The sequence below is a fragment of the Pleurodeles waltl genome, chromosome 5 (genome assembly GCF_031143425.1).
Source record: "Pleurodeles waltl isolate 20211129_DDA chromosome 5, aPleWal1.hap1.20221129, whole genome shotgun sequence".
NCBI classification, from domain to species: Eukaryota; Metazoa; Chordata; class Amphibia; order Caudata; family Salamandridae; genus Pleurodeles; species Pleurodeles waltl.
In genome coordinates, this window is record NC_090444.1 from 1401889931 (window position 1) to 1401903822 (window position 13892).

The 13892-nt window shown below is 43.2% G+C and overlaps 1 protein-coding gene across 3 annotated transcripts in view; it reads left to right on the forward strand.

Annotated features, from left to right (window-relative positions):
- Positions 1-13892, forward strand: part of COL12A1 (collagen type XII alpha 1 chain) — a 307200-nt gene that overhangs the window by 140340 nt on the left and 152968 nt on the right. For all 3 annotated transcript variants that reach the window (XM_069235673.1, XM_069235672.1, XM_069235674.1), the window contains 2 exons: positions 728-748; positions 3356-3498. In XM_069235673.1, the coding sequence (XP_069091774.1) occupies positions 728-748; positions 3356-3498 (164 nt within the window). The remainder of the gene's footprint in view (positions 1-727; positions 749-3355; positions 3499-13892) is intronic.

Below are 13892 nucleotides of genomic sequence, written 5' to 3' on the forward strand. Positions count from 1 at the left end.
TCATTGCACATCAGGCCATAAACTACCACCTCTACCCATATTATGGTACATCTGTCCCCCTACTTATACCCTTACACTCCACCTTTAACAAATGGCTCTAGACCTGGACCTACCTTTATCTTACTTCATTTAGCCTTACCTATAGCCTCAGACTGCTATCCTTAACCTAGCACCTCTGTTCATCCATATTCTGTACAACCTCTTCATTACCTATATTATATCCATGTATATATATATCTATCTATATATCTATATATATAGATATATCTATCTATATATATATAGATATATGTATCTATCTATATATATATATATATATATGTAGACATGGGGATGAGGGTTCCTCTCCACATCAAGAGGTATTATATTATTTCCTAATAATATTTAGGAAATAGCTAGCTTGATTCTTGCTTGCAGAGGTTCTTATGAGAAGGAACACAGATCACTTTATCAAGTTGAATCCTATGCGCTAGTAGTGTTTCTTCTGAAAACAGGCATACTTGAAATGATAGTTGTTGGCATACCCAATGCATATGTTTATTGCTCTTGATGTGTGCACACTAGGTGAGGCTGTCAAAGAGGAAGTAGAATTGGGCTACTGTGTTGTATTCACATTGTCAGAGGAAATTTTGCATGTTTCCTTTCAGGGTTTTTGTCCTTTTTAAATATTTGAGCAACATGCATTCTCAAAATATTTATCGAACGTTTTCTATTCTTTTTTTCATAGTACCAGCGACTACAACTCCAGGTAAGAACATGGATAGAAACACCCTTTAAATCATGTGTTACCTTTTGCACCCTGGGATCACTCCCAAGATTTAACCCAACTATGTGTGCTGAACGCATGTCTGAGCCAAAGCATGCAACATACATTTAATTACATGCTTTGCCTTCAAAAACTTACTGTATAATATTTTTTCATCATAACACATTTTATCTGAATATAAGATGTTCATGTGATAAAGAGGTATTTAAGGGCATATTTTCAAGACCCATGGTGCAGGGCAGCGAAGCAAGTGACCTTGGGCAGATATGCACCGCATTTACAAGATACATTGCATTTCTGTCCTTTCCTCTTTTAATTGGAAATATCACATATTTGTGTCCCTCCTTTGCAGAACACACAATATTGAACTAAAGAAGGTGACAAACATGTTCCAAATCACTTCTTCCATTCTGTCTGTCTTGACCAGACACATCCGACTTTAGAGAAAGACAATCCACAAGCTCCTCCCTTCTCTCTCACATCTTTATTATCTGCCCATGAACAGAACTATTCAGTGAATGTGAACAGTTAAGTAAATAACCTGAAGATACTTCCAGCCTTGATGGCTCTTAGTACAGTTGTAGTGTGTCTACAACCATGGTGACTGAGCAGTGCACCATGTACAGCTTTACCCTTTTTATCGCATTTCTTTATTTTCAACTAATTCTCAGAATAAGATGGTAACAAATCTTAGTATTTTGACAAGTTTAGAAGTTCTTACATCTTGAGTACTAAAAAGGTATGCTCCTCCGTCATAAAACAAAATTATGAGCACCATCTACACAGGCACAGAAAATATACAATGGCAATCCAAATTTCCATTCCAGTGCATATTATCGATGCCCTGTTCACCCACCAACATAATTCCCAGGAAGCATTCGGTTGAATGATAAACTCTTAACAGTACGCCAAATGAATTTGGGAGAAATATAATGGAGGGACAGGGGTCAAATGTGCTACATGTAAATCTTTAGAGCACTAGTCTTCAACATTTACATGTTGCAATTGATGACATTGCTCAGAGGCCTTGGGCTCCATTTACATGCTTATGCAAAATACACCAAGATACATATAACACCAATGCACCAGCTTTGTGGGTCTTCCTCCTACCCTCGTGGTGGCTGAGGTCTTTTAGTGGCTGAGTGGCTGGGGAAGAAAATGGATACAGGCCATCACAGTCTAGGCTGTAGTAAAACAGAGGCAATGTTCCCAGGCGAACAATAATGTTGAGAATACTGGTGTTCGCCCATGTCTGTTTCTGACACTTACACACACTTTCATGGACCACAAAATGCTCTTTGCAAGACCAGGCAAAAACCTAAGCTTCAGCTAAGACAATGATCTGAGAACGAACTCAGGGCCATATTTACAAGAAAATGGCCCATCAGCTCTGATGCACCACTTTTCTTGTGTCGCCCTGCGCCCCCCAACATCACAATGGTAGCTCTTTATTTACTATACAGAGCACCACAATACAGGTTAGCTCAACAGCATCATAATTTATGATGCCTTTGTGGTGCTTTCTAGATTCTAGATTATGGCGCTAATCCTGCAAAGCACTGGGGGGCCCATAGGTCATTATGGGAGCATCACTTTAACGCCTGTCCTGAGCAGGCGTTAAAAATGACAGAAAAAATGGCACAGTGAAATCTTGTAGATTTCATAACCGCATCAAGAATTTTTGAGTGCTACTCAATCAGAACACCCATAGCCTTAGGATATCCTTGAAGGTTCTACAACACATCACATATGCCAGCCTCAGGCAGATTAAATTGTGCTTTACCAAAATCCAAAAGAATTGTAATATACCAAATCATAAAGAAGATGAGGTTTGTAGTGTATATGATAAAAGAAAGCTTCATTTGACCTAACGCTCCATAACATTCACTAGGGTGTGTCTTCTGAGGCTGTAAACACACTATAGACCTCCTTACTATCTATGCTCCTTATGACCCCTAACTTTATGACTTTCAAAAAAATAGCAAATATATAAATCAAAGTCCTTTGTCCAGACCTAGATCGTGGGTCTTAGCCCTACAGTGGGCTTGCCCTTCCTCTACTAACACAAGCCTTGTGCATCAGTATAATGGTGCCTGATGAACAATCGCAATGTTCCATAACCCCAAAGACCATTCAGTGTCCTTTTGTTCTTCCCTCAGCTGCCTGTAAGTGAATGGCACATAAGATTTTGATGATGCAATTCTTAAACAATACCACTTATTACACATATTCACTGCTTTTTCCTTTCATGTTTCTCCATATTTGCCTAGATTCCTTTTTTTTCTCTCTCTCTATGTTATCTTTCTTTTCTTACAGATTATTTACCTTTCTTTCCTATATTTTTCCTTTTTTAACATGCGTTCCTCAATTCTTCTTTCCAATTATTTCATTTTTCCTCCTGTCCTTTCTTCTTTTCCTTCTTCCACTCCTTTGCCCTTTCCTCATGTAAGTTTCCACCTCCTTCCTTATTTTTTCGTGGTATAATCCTACTTTCAATCCATAAATCACAATTCAGTTTTTATCACTAAGTGCATGTGTGTGTTCTTATCTGAATTTGTGGCACCTTTTTTTTCATTAACTTTGATGTAGTTCCAAAGAGTGGTCCACGTAACCTGCAAGTGTACGATGCAACATCCAGTAGTTTGACTGTGAAGTGGGATCATGCCACTGGTCGCGTCCAGAGATACAAAATTGCTTACCAACCTTCAGTGGGTGGTGGACCAGAACTAACGGTAATACAATTTTACTTACTTGAATAATAGGGATTTAAACTGTATTGGGATACTGTTTCTTGTTGTGACAGCAACCTACATTAATAAAGCCTGAAATTGTGCAATTTACAAATATTATGTGAACATTACTTTAGACAGTGCTTTCCGCAACAATCAGCACAATGTACATGCTAATCCAATATGGAGCAAATAGTGAACTTAATTGAATCCCCAATTTAGCATCTTCATATTGATACTTGAGAAACTAGTGTTGCATGGTGCATATAAACCCTTTACTGATCTCAAGTAGGGTCGCTTGCCACTGGCAATCTATGCATCATTTTAGACCAGGGGCATCTTCAGAACATTTCTAAAGGAATTAAGGTTTGTTTTTTAGATCACACCAAAAAGTATTAGAAAAAGTGGGAAAAAGATTTTTCCATTGAACTCTGCCATGTGCTTGAACCTACCCATTTTATATCAGGCTACATCTGTCGCTTCTGCTGAGGCAAAGAATAATAGACTTTGCAACACTCTTCCCTTGCACATTTTCACTATCCTATTGTGGATCCTCCCGGTCCTATGCAATATGTCCTGTTAGGCCACACCACAGCTGGGGGCTAGGGAGTGAAAAATAAGTATTTCACATGCTCGAAGTCCTTATTTGTCGACCTGTACAGTGCAGCTTAATAAATCGAGTGTTCAAGACAATGAGCACTTTTCTCTTCATTGATAATATAATACTGTCCTTGAACCGAGGTGATGAGCAAGGGTCTTCATTTGTTTATTTTATGATCATCTAAGCTGTAGTAAGTGTACTACTCTTCTTCATGTGCAGATACTAAGGTGCCATTCTGGAAACTGAGATTACTATGAAAAATATCTTCTGATACACTCTCTACCACAGTCAACACTGTGGTTAACTTCTTGCTGATCCAGTGATTCCCATAACAATGCTTTTCTGAATTGTCCCTGGGTATCACTGATAAGAAAATCTGGCCAATATGTCCGAACCCCCCTTTCTGCTTCGGCTATCTTCTGTTTCTGGTTGTGCAGGCAGCTGCATTTGTTAGTTGTTGAGAAACTTTGCCTTCCTCATAGCTTTAAAGAAGACACTAGTAGTAGGGGAATTAAATTATTATAATTGTAGTGTGTGATGCAAATAACTAAAGTAACATACCATCCTTACAAAATGATATTCAGGGGGAGTACTCTCTGTTACTGTAGCCATACTCCCTTAACAGCCTTTCACACAGAGAGCAGGGCTGTGGGCCTCTGCACACCCTTTTCCTCCTTCCCACCTCTAATCTGGAGAAACAACAGATACATTTACTGCGCTCCAGCAGTCCCTCACCCCACTGAAAACGCTGTTGGGGAGTTTTCCCAAACCACTGGGTGTTATGACTGAGGAACCTTGGAGGTGGGTGTGGTTTAGCAGGTGACCTTTGCAGCTTCATGGGAGTCTTGCTACATACACGTCTTGCCTCTGATGAAATGTTTACCAGGACTAGATTCTAGACTTGAATGAAGTCTCAGGAGAGCAACCCAGGCTGGGCATGCACCCACATCAGCCAGCACAGTGGCCAGCTGTATTGCAAATTAGCTTAAAGCATGAGCTCAATAAAAATGAAATTGGATTCTCTACTTTCATATCAGCTACATAAACCTGGCGTGCAGCATGCTCAGGCGGTAAGACCCCCTGGAAACTAGAAGGCACATCTTACAGCAAGGTGGAAATCAGTCTTATTATTAGGAGACTTCCAAAGACCACAAAATGTCTTTGAACAGGAGGAAAGGAAACAAAGGCACTAGCCCACAATAACTGGCCCAGGTGGAGATCCCCTTTATTTAGCTCAAATACACTAGTCATAAAGTGGCATGATGACTGTTTCCTTGTTTGCTTTACATTTAAACAACATTTATCCTTGCACATGTATGATGTTCAGATGCACGGCATGTTTTTATGAAGCATGTGTATTGCTATGTTTTCTACAAATGACTCTTTGATTAGTACTGTTAAAATGCAAGAATACTGACCAAGAACAATTCGAAATTGCCAAGTTCAGCCCATGGGTTTGTTCAGCTGGACTGCATTCATATGTTGTGGGACAGACAATGGAGCTTAGGGTGATCTATTGATTTCTAACGTCATCATTTTAAAAATCTTATTTGAAAGAGGTGTTTAAATCATCTGTACTTCAAAAATAACAAACGCATTTGTCGTACCTTAAGATCAGAAACAGTTGAGAATGAAACTGTAAGCAGTAGATTTCTGTCACTGTCACACATTCTGGCTTTGGGGGAATGCTGGCTTGTTCTCCTTAGTTCCAGTTATCGAGAATTTCTGCTTGAATTTCATATCTAGAGAGAATTCATCATGTTGCAGCAGTGTTATGTTTATTCTCCATATTCAACTCCACCAAGGAATTTATTCTTCCTATCGCACAAAATGCATGCACTGACTGTTTTGAAACGCAATTTTTATGACTAGACTGTGATCATAACATAGTGATTATCCTAGTGTTGCCAAATGCACCATTTTGGGGAAATCTAAAGTAGTACACAAACATCATCAGGTAACAAACAACACCAGTGAAACATGCGGAAACGGTCACTCCTTTATACTATTTGACTTGCACCAGTTACTTTTTTGGATAATGGAACACTCTGCAGAGTAGCGATGAAACAGCTGTGTGGCCAGAAGTTCGGGACAAATATCTTTTAGTAGTGGGAGTTAATCCTTTATTCATTGGGAAATATGTTTTGTGGAGGAAGCACATACTCACATGCCAGACAATTGAAAGCATTTTTGGGAATTTATTTTCGGATTTGGAACAGAAGTGTACAGCACTGGATGAGTGGTTCATTTCCTCAAGGACAGGCATCTGGATACATTGTCCTCATACATTTAGAATATTTAGAATTGTCTTATACCACAGAGCCTGCCTATTGAGCCTCAGTGAAATGTTTTTACCATGTTTGCTGGGTTCATATGTCTCATACTGTGCTATTGTGTAGTTTAGATATTATAGTTGTAAAAAAAACGTTCATCCATTCCAATATTATTTAACACGTCCAGCCTTCAGGTGGGAGACGTGCAACGTGTGGGAAACTTTAGATGCGTTCCTGTTTCTAAGCCAGCACTTGAAGAGCTTTCAGTTGAATGAGTGTCTTGCATATGATGTAAAGTGAATCACGTTTAGGTGATGATTGAATGTCAAAACACATGTTTCTGTAAACCACAAACAGGCTTTGCGTCCTTTCATCATCTTTGAAGAACTGAAGAGGATTCAAATAGTTAGTGAGTCGGGACACATGCTGAAACTTGACAGCTGGAAATGGAATTTTCAACATACTGCACGCTGCTTATAATTACTGTGCAGAACCTTCTAAGACCAGAAAATATATTTTCTCCCAAACTGAGTTTCAGCGGCCTTTGCAGCATGAGATTATTCACTCAAAACAGAGAAAAACGTGTAGTTAGGTTCTGCTCGACTTTGGGAGGCAACTTTGCTACCATTAACACGTTCTTTTCGTTTTAATTAGCTCATTCCAGAGTGGCAGATTGTCGTGTTAAATAGGTTGTGGTTGTCAATGCAAAAGTCACTATACCCCAATCACTTGTAATGCAAGAAAGTAAAATGGCATATTTCACTAATATTTACACAAGTTTTCTTGAAAGATTTACATTTAATGCACGAAACTGCAAAGGTACTATTCTTGTATTGTTTATTTAAGGATTTGATATAAAATGAGCGTTAGACCTGTCAGCTGTATGGTGGTCTTTCTCCAAATGATTTGCCTACTTATCTCTAATTTTTGCTGGACGTTTGCCTTTGTTGGCCTTAGGACTCTGTGCACTTTACCACTATTAACCAGCACTAAAGTGATTGGGATCACTTTCCTAAACCCCTAAACATGGTTTGATTGGCATCTCCCTAATTGGCATATTTAATGTACCTATAAGTCGCTTGTAGAGTGGTATACCATATATCCCGGGCCTGTAAATTAAATGCTACCAGTGGGCCTGCAGCATTTATTGTGGCACCCACTTACCTAAGTATCACCTTAAAACATGCCCCAGACCTGTCATTGTGGTCTGAGTGCTGTTGTAAACTGCCATGCCAACTTGGCATTTAAACCCCCCTCCAACCCTTTTACTCCCCTTTTATCACATATAAGTCACCCCTAAGGTAGGCCCTAGGTAGTCGTTAGGGCAGGATGCAGTGTACATATAAGGCTTGACATACACTTTTATGTTTTACATGTATTAGTAGTGAAAATATCCTAAATGTGTTTTTCATTACTGTGAGGCCTACACCTCCTGTAGGATAACATTAGGAAATCCTTATTACATTTATGAAGCTGTAATTCCTAGTTGGTAACTGGTACATATATAATGTTTGGCATCTATGAAATTGTAAAGATAAACCCTCTTTAATGGTAAAATGAAAATTTTCATTACAGTTTTGAAAAAGCTATTTTTAGAAAGTTGGTATTTTCCTACCATTAGCCTTTTCTGCCTGACAGCCTTTCTTGGATCGTAAGACTGGGTGTAGCTATCAGTTAGACTTTTTGATTTCCTCCCAGACAGTCACACAATAGAGGGATTAGGTGTGCCTTAATAGGCCATATACTGGCAAGATGAGAGGCGGAACTGAGCACAGCTTCACTTACACCTGACTAGCATGTGCTCTGCTTTCACACAAAGGGCCTAACAATCCTGTATTTTGACTGTAGCCAGTTTGGAGCCAGGGCAGGGGAGTCAGGAAATCCCATGCAATTCAAAGAACATTTCCAGATCCTTCTCCCACCTTCCAGAAGAAGGGCATCGGGGTATAAAAATATGTCCTTCAGAACTACTCTCCAGCCCACTACTGGGCCTGAAGAAGGACTTTCAGAGGACTACATGTTGCTGTGACCTGCTGTGCATTCTTCAAGACTGCTGCTGTACCTTGAGCCTGGCTTGAACCCTCAGAGGCCAGCCCTGCCGATGAACCCTCCATATACATGTGCACACAGGACTACTAGAAGTGACACCAATTGCTAGTTCGCTGTCCTGCAACTCAGAGATGCAGGAACATAACAGGGACCCAACATTTGAACCTGCACATGGACCCAGCCTGAGAGAATCCTGAACCCCCAAGAGGTACCCCACCAGACCTGGAACCTTTGTTTTGGTGCTAGGGGTGGTCAGAGGGACAATTTCAATTTCTAAAAGTGAGGACTTGGACAAAATGTGACCAAAAAGTGTCTGAGAACAAGGAGGAGACTGGGACCAACCTGCTTGCATATCCTCCTGAGGTGCATCTCCAGTTGGATTGACTTTGCGGCTTCTCCCACGTGTTCTTTTCTGCAGTAGGAAATCCGTGTCAGCAGCCCTTTGCCAAAGGGGTATCAAACCTTGTGGAATGGTCTTCACCTACAGGCTTCTGCCACATCCTGCTGGAGTTTTTCGACCAATGACTGTATTTTCAAGGTGAGGAGGTGCCAATGTCCTCACCTTGAAGACTGTTGAGGTTATAGGATCTTTTTCTGGTATATGTGTATGTGTGTGTGTGTGTAAGCTCATGGTGGATACTGTGAAGCCCAAACCAATAAAAACCAACCATAGTTCTTGGCTGTTTTAGCTAATAGATCTTTAAACAAGAGATTCCGTGCTGTGGGCCGATGGCAAGTAGGACCAGTTTGACCTGTGGCCTTGAGCTACAAAAGACATCTTGCTTGATCCTCAAATAAACCTGCCCTTCAACCAGTCTAGAAATATCTTGAAGAAAGTGAGATGCCTCGCTTTCAAGCACAAAGAATAAACTCTTTTTAGCTCAAACGTACCCTTAAGCTGCAAAAGACTGCAATTAAGTTCAATGATAAAGAATGACATTAGAATAAGGACATATTCAATTGAGGATTATAACAGAGGAAAGAATTAGAGAGCAGGGCTAGAGCATGGCATGGAGTGAAATATGTAAAAAGGGTAAGGAGGTTGTCAAAGGTAGGGTGATAGTTTATGGGCAACTGCTCAATTGACCTGTGGAGATGAAGATCATTAGGAGTGAACTAAAATGTTAAGTGTGGGTGAAATTATTCCTTATCTTTATGAATGCCTTGTATCACTTACTGTGGGTACATGGTCTTCATACATTTTTGTGGCTGGGGAATAACTTTTTTACATGGTCACTGTCATTGGGTGATCCAAAGTGTGTACATACTTGATAAAACTATTGCTTGCACAGTTCCTACCTAGAGGGGAGCACAAGCAATCCAGAATATCTTGGATCTTGAGTACGCTCAATGCCAAACCAATTGTTCCCTTTCATACATATCTCATGTGGAATACAAAAAGTAACTAATGAAGGTTTTTTGCAGTCAAGGTGTGCTTTAATAGGAGTCATCATATAGATTATAGCGAACCCAGCAGGCCAGAGCCATGGTTTGACTAAGTGAGAGGGCGTTTCTGGGGTTTACATTACAAATATCTGCCTCCATGGAAACAGGATACCTGAGCTTCCAGATGCTTAAAAAAGTGCAGTCAGATATGTCTGCCAATGTCTTTTAATTGATGGGTGTGGTCTGACATCATTCCTCCATTTGAAGCTGAAAGGGATCAGTAGGAATGAACTTATAATGGATCCATAGGGTGCACTCCTGAATTCACAAATAAGATCTGATAAGGAAGACATTACATTAACAAATGCATGTATGGCTAAGTGCTGGAAGCCTTTCAGCTCGTCTGGAAATGAATAAGCCAAACTATCTCCATCTGTTATCCAGTTGTTTACTCACGTTGGGTGTTTCCTGTAATTAAGCCACTGTTTCAACATCTCATTCTGTGCAATTTATTAAATTGATGTACATTTTTCTTTCAACTCCCAGACGCTAGACATTGTAGCCCGAAGCTACAAAACATGACTCTTGCAAATATAATTAAGAGACTATCAAATGTAATCCTTAGTCAGGGCGGTGTCACGAGTTTAGTGGTAGTAGATGCCTCCATGAGATCTGGAAAGTTATGATATCTTGTTTAAGTCATCCAGGAAGAGCAAATGGGGTCAAATTTGAAAAAACGTTGGTGCCAGTAACAACGAATTTGCAATGAGTAGGTGTAACCTACTCTGGTAGTCACTTGGCTTACTCCTGGATTTCATAAGTGAGGCTGGTCTAGTATAAGAAAGTCACAGTAAAACTTTGGGAATTGGGCCCGTTGTTAATATTATAAGAACATTATCTTTATGTAAAATCCTTGCAATATGACATGCAGCACCTGGCACTATATTCAGACCAGTGGAATATATTACAATGTATATTCTTACATGGGTTTCACTAGTCCACTAGTCACTTTTCTCTCAGATTTGTTTCCACTGTTTGTGGTTCTATATGTAGTATAACATCAGTAGGGGAGGTCCAGAGTCTACTTCAAGGACACAAAGGAAAAGTGGATAATCTAAAGGGCAACCAAGAGGCAAGTAAATAGTCAAACAAGTTAAGAGCACTCCAGTGAGCTCAGGCTCACCACCTCTACAATGCTCAGCAATACTTCCTCTATGAAGGGTAGCCTCTAAATGGTTCCCGGACTTTGCTGTTTCTCACGCCTCCAGGGGACTCCAGCCGCTTCCAGACTTAGGACCTCATTATGAGTTTGGCGGGTGGTGAACCCAAACTCTTTGGGTCGGAAAACCGCCACTCCGGTCTTCCACCCGCTGGCCCTATTACGAAGATTCCCCCTGGCCCAGCGGGAAACTCACCACAACATTGACGCCGGGTTGTAATCGAGCCGGTGGCAATGTTGCGGTGCATCGGGTGTGACAGCATCCATTGCGCTTTTCACTGCCTGTAAATCAGGCAGTGAAAAATGAAAAAGGCTGTCCATGGAGGCCCCTCCACTGCCCATGCCATGTGCATGGGCAGTGCAGGGTCCCTCAGGGAGTCCCGGCATCCCATCTCCAGCAGCCTTCGCATGGCGGTGGAACTGCCATGCAAAGGCTGGCGGACACAGGAGTCGTAATCCCCAGGGCAGTAGTGCTGCTTGCAGTGCTGCACAGGCAGAACAAGACCGCCAGCACAGCCAGGCCACCACACTTGTAATGAGGGCCTCAGTTTCAGGCCCAGGTAGGCTCAGGCATGCAAGCGGGGCAGGACATATTCACAAGCACAAATGCAGGGTATCCTAAGCACACCTGTGGTCAACTATTGTAAGGAAATGGCTCCCTGTTGCAGTTACCCCCCACTTTTTGGCTGATACTGATGCTGAATTGACTGAGAAGTGTGCTGGGACCCTGCTAACCAGGCCCCAGCACCAGTGTTCTTTCACCTAAAATGTACCATTGTCTCCACAATTGGCACAACCCTGGCACCCAGGAAAGTCCCTTGTAACTGGTACCCCTGATACCAACGGCCCTGATGCCAGGGAAGGTCTCTAAGGGCTGCAGCATCTCTTATGCCACCCAAGGGACCCCTCACTCAGCACAGACACACTGCTTGCCAGCTTGTGTGTGCTGGTGGGGAGAAAATGACTAAGTCGACATGGCATTCCCCTCAGGGTGCCAGGCCAACCTCACACTGCCTGTGGCATAGGTAAGTCACCACTCTAGCAGGCCTTACAGCCCTAAGGCAGGGTGCACTATACCACAGGTGAGGGCATAGGTGCATGAGCACTATGCCCCTACAGTGTCTAAGCAAAACCTTAGACATTGTAAGTGCAGGGTAGCCATAAGAGTATATGGTCTGGGAGTCTGTCAAAAACGAAATCCACAGCTCCATAATGGCTACACTGAATACTGGGAAGTTTGGTATCAAACTTCTCAGAATAATAAACCCACACTGATGCCAGTGTTGGATTTATTAAAAGATGCACACAGAGGGCATCTTAAAGATGCCCCCTGTATTTTACCCAATTGTTCAGTGCAAGACAGACTGGTCTGTGGCAGCCTGCTGCTGAGAGACGAGTTTCTGGCCCCATGTGGTGAGGGCCTTTGTGCTCTGTGAGGACAGAAACAAAAGCCTGCTCTGGGTGGAGGTGCTTCACCCCCCCCCCCTTGCAGGAACTGTAACACCTAGCAGTGAGCCTCAAAGGCTCAGGCTTCGTGTTACAATGCCCCAGGGCACTCCAGCTAGTGGAGATGCCCGCCCCCTGGACACAGCCCCCACTTTTGGCGGCAAGTCCAGAGGAGATAATGAGAAAAACAAGGAGGAGTCACCCACCAGAAAGGACAGCCCCTAAGGTGCCCTGAGCTGAGGTGACCCCTGCCTTTAGAAATCCTCCATCTTGGTTTTGGAGGATTCCCCCAATAGGATTAGGGATGTGCCCCCCTCCCATCAGGAAGGAGGCACAAAGAGGGTGTAGCCACCCTCAAGGACAGTAGCCATTGGCTACTGCCCTCCCAGACCTAAACACACCCCTAAATTCAGTATTTAGGGGCTCCCCAGAACCTAGGAAACTAGATTCCTGCAACCTGAAGACAAAGAAGGACTGCTGACCTGAAAGCCCTGCAGAGAAGACAGAGACACCAACTGCTTTGGCCCCAGCCCTACCGGCCTGTCTCCTCACTTCAAGAAAAACTGCAACAGCGACGCGTTCCACAGGGTCCAGTGACCTCTGAAGCCTCAGAAGACTACCCTGCATCTAAAAGGACCAAGAACTTCTGAGGACAGCAGCTCTGCTCCAAAGAAGAAACAAGTTTGCAACAAAGAAACAACTTTAAAAGGACTCCACGTTTCCCGCCGGAAGCGTGAGACTTTGCACTCTGCACCTGACGCCCCCGGCTCGACCTGCGGAGAAACAACACTACAGGGAGGACTCCCCGGAGACTACGACCCTGTGAGTAGCCAGAGTTGACCCCCTTGAGCTCCCCCAGCGACGCCTGCAGAGGGAATCCAGAGGCTCCCCCTGACCACGACTACCTGCTTCTAAGAACCCGACGCTTGGCCAACACACTGCACCCGCAGCCCCCAGGATCTGAAGGATCCGACCTCCAGTGCGGGAGCGACCCCCAGGTGGCCCTCTCCCTTGCCCAGGTGGTGGCTACCCCGAGGACCCCCCCCCTTGCCTGCCTGCTTCGCTGAAGAGACCCCTGGGTCTCCCATTGAAACCAATTGCAAACCCGACGCCTGTTTGCACTCTGCACCCGGCTGCCCCCGTGCCGCTGAGGGTGTAGTTTTTGTGCTGACTTGTGTCCCCCCCAGTGCCCTACAAAACCCCCCTGGTCTGCCCTCCGAAGACGCGGGTACCTACCTGCTGGCAGACTGGATCCGGGGCACCCCCTTCTCCATTGAAGCCTATGCGTTTTGGGCACCACTTTGACCTCTGCACCTGACCGGCCCTGAGCTGCTGGTGTGGTAACTTTGGGGTTGCTCTGAACCCCCAACGGTGGGCTACCTTGGACCCAACTTTGAACCCTGTAGGTGGTTTACTTACCTGC